Source organism: Rosa chinensis, chromosome 7, assembly GCF_002994745.2.
Source record: "Rosa chinensis cultivar Old Blush chromosome 7, RchiOBHm-V2, whole genome shotgun sequence".
NCBI lineage: Eukaryota > Viridiplantae > Streptophyta > Magnoliopsida > Rosales > Rosaceae > Rosa > Rosa chinensis.
Genome location: NC_037094.1, coordinates 27744275 through 27746248, shown reverse-complemented (window position 1 = coordinate 27746248; position 1974 = coordinate 27744275). Strand labels below are relative to the sequence as shown.

Below are 1974 nucleotides of genomic sequence, written 5' to 3'. Positions count from 1 at the left end.
CCAATAGAAAAACTCTTATACTGATAATGTGATGTTATATTTTCCTGTCCGAGTGCAACTATTTTTATAAATTGCTCATTAGTTCACCAGACCCTATATTTTTCTTTATAAATAAATCAAAGAAATCCAAATAAAACTGGAAAGAAACCACTCGTTGCAACAGAACCTAAGGTTGTAACTCACTATCATCGTGCATGGGAGATGATATGCCGCTCCGTCTCCATCAATTTCTTTCATTTTTCTCTGTTTGTACGCTAGCTTGCTTGGGTAAGATGTTTGGGTTCAAGTTTGGCACACTCATGAACTATGGCACATGAAAATAATCGCATGGAGCTAATGAATTTCAGCAATTCAACCAACTCTTTTTTAAGCAGAATGACTAATAATTAACATGTTTATTAAGATTTTTTATGTATTTGAGGATGCATTATAACATTGAATTTTTTTATGCCAACAAAGGTTCTTAATTCCATGTCCATTGCCTTTTGCAGTATTAATAACATATTAATCGGTGGTTTTAGTGAAGTGAGAGCAATTTGTTGATACCATATACTTCTCACAAGGACTCGCTCAATTACTATGGTTGCTACCAAATGCCACAAACCAACACTTCCACATCATCATCCCAAATTAAGCCAATATTTCCTATACTCACACAAACCAGATGCCTTGACATGCCTCCTTGTTTCTCTCTCTCTCTCTCTCTCTCTTGCTAATGGCAACAATATTGCAAGAACGCAACACCAACACCAACACCAAGACTAACACCAAAAACATTGCACGTTATGATCGTTTCTTTAGTACCTTGTCTGATCTATGTACTAACTAATTAGGCCGGCCGGAAGTGCAACCCCATCTCTGGCCACGTACTTCAACGATATTGCTTCTTAGGACGTTATGCTGGGAATGTCAACGAATTTTAATAGTTACCCTCCACAGGAAAATATCAGTTCCTCTCCATCGATCACCGTCCTTTTGACCGTCCTCCTCCTCGTCTTCTTCTTTATTGGTTTCTTTTCTATTTACTTTTGCAAGTGTTTCGTGGAAAACGTCCTCACGTCTTTTCAGCGCACACCCTCCGGCGACCTTGTGGGCGTACCTGTTCCTCCCAAAGAAGGCCTCGACCTCTCTCTAATACAATCATTTCCCACCTTCATCTACGCAAGTGTCAAAGATTTTCGCATAGAGAAGTACGGTTTAGAATGCGCAATTTGCTTATTGGAGTTTGAGGATGATAGCATGCTACGTCTTTTAACAGCTTGTTGCCATGTCTTCCACCAAGAATGCATCGACCTGTGGCTCGAGTCTCACAAAACATGTCCCTTTTGCCGTGGAAACCTTGAATTGTCGCCAACAATAATGGACAAGTCTCCGGTGCTTGCTCATGAGAATGCCATGCACGAAATTAATGAAGGTGAAGAGTCCATATACGGTCAAGATGCTATCCGAATTGACATTAAAGACAAAGACGAAGACGAAGAAGGCCGAGAAGGATATCGTAGTGCTCATCAACAAAATTTGGCTGCTAATGTAAATTCTAACGTGGAAGGCCAACAAATTGATGGACAAAATGAAGAGAACGAAACGGAAAGATTTTCGAGGTCACACTCGACAGGACACTCCATAGTTAGGCCTAGACAAGAGGAGGATAGGTATACACTCAGATTACCGGAGCATGTGAAGATAAAACTTCTTAGAGGGCACAATTGGACAGGAAGTTGTACTACATTTGGGGAGTTTTCACGACAAAGAGGCAGTTGTAAAGGTGGCTTTGGAGAGGTCTCAGAATCTAGCTCTGCTGGTGGAGAGATTAGTAGCAAACTGTAATTTTGTATCTTCATTTGTTTCGGTCTGTTATTAAGTTCTTTTGCTTTTTCTTCCGTCGCAAATCCAGAAAGGGTACATATATAGCTAGATAGCTTGCAACATAGATGCTATATATCATGCAATTTAAATTAGTTCGTTAGTTTGTCA

The 1974-nt window shown here is 39.9% G+C and overlaps 1 protein-coding gene across 1 annotated transcript; it reads left to right on the top strand.

The window, feature by feature from the left end:
• Positions 1-693: 693 nt before the first annotated feature.
• Positions 694-1974, top strand: LOC112177724 (RING-H2 finger protein ATL29). The gene has a single exon (XM_024315985.2). The coding sequence runs from the start codon at positions 898-900 to the stop codon at positions 1825-1827; it is 930 nt and encodes a 309-aa protein (XP_024171753.2). The 5' UTR covers positions 694-897; the 3' UTR covers positions 1828-1974.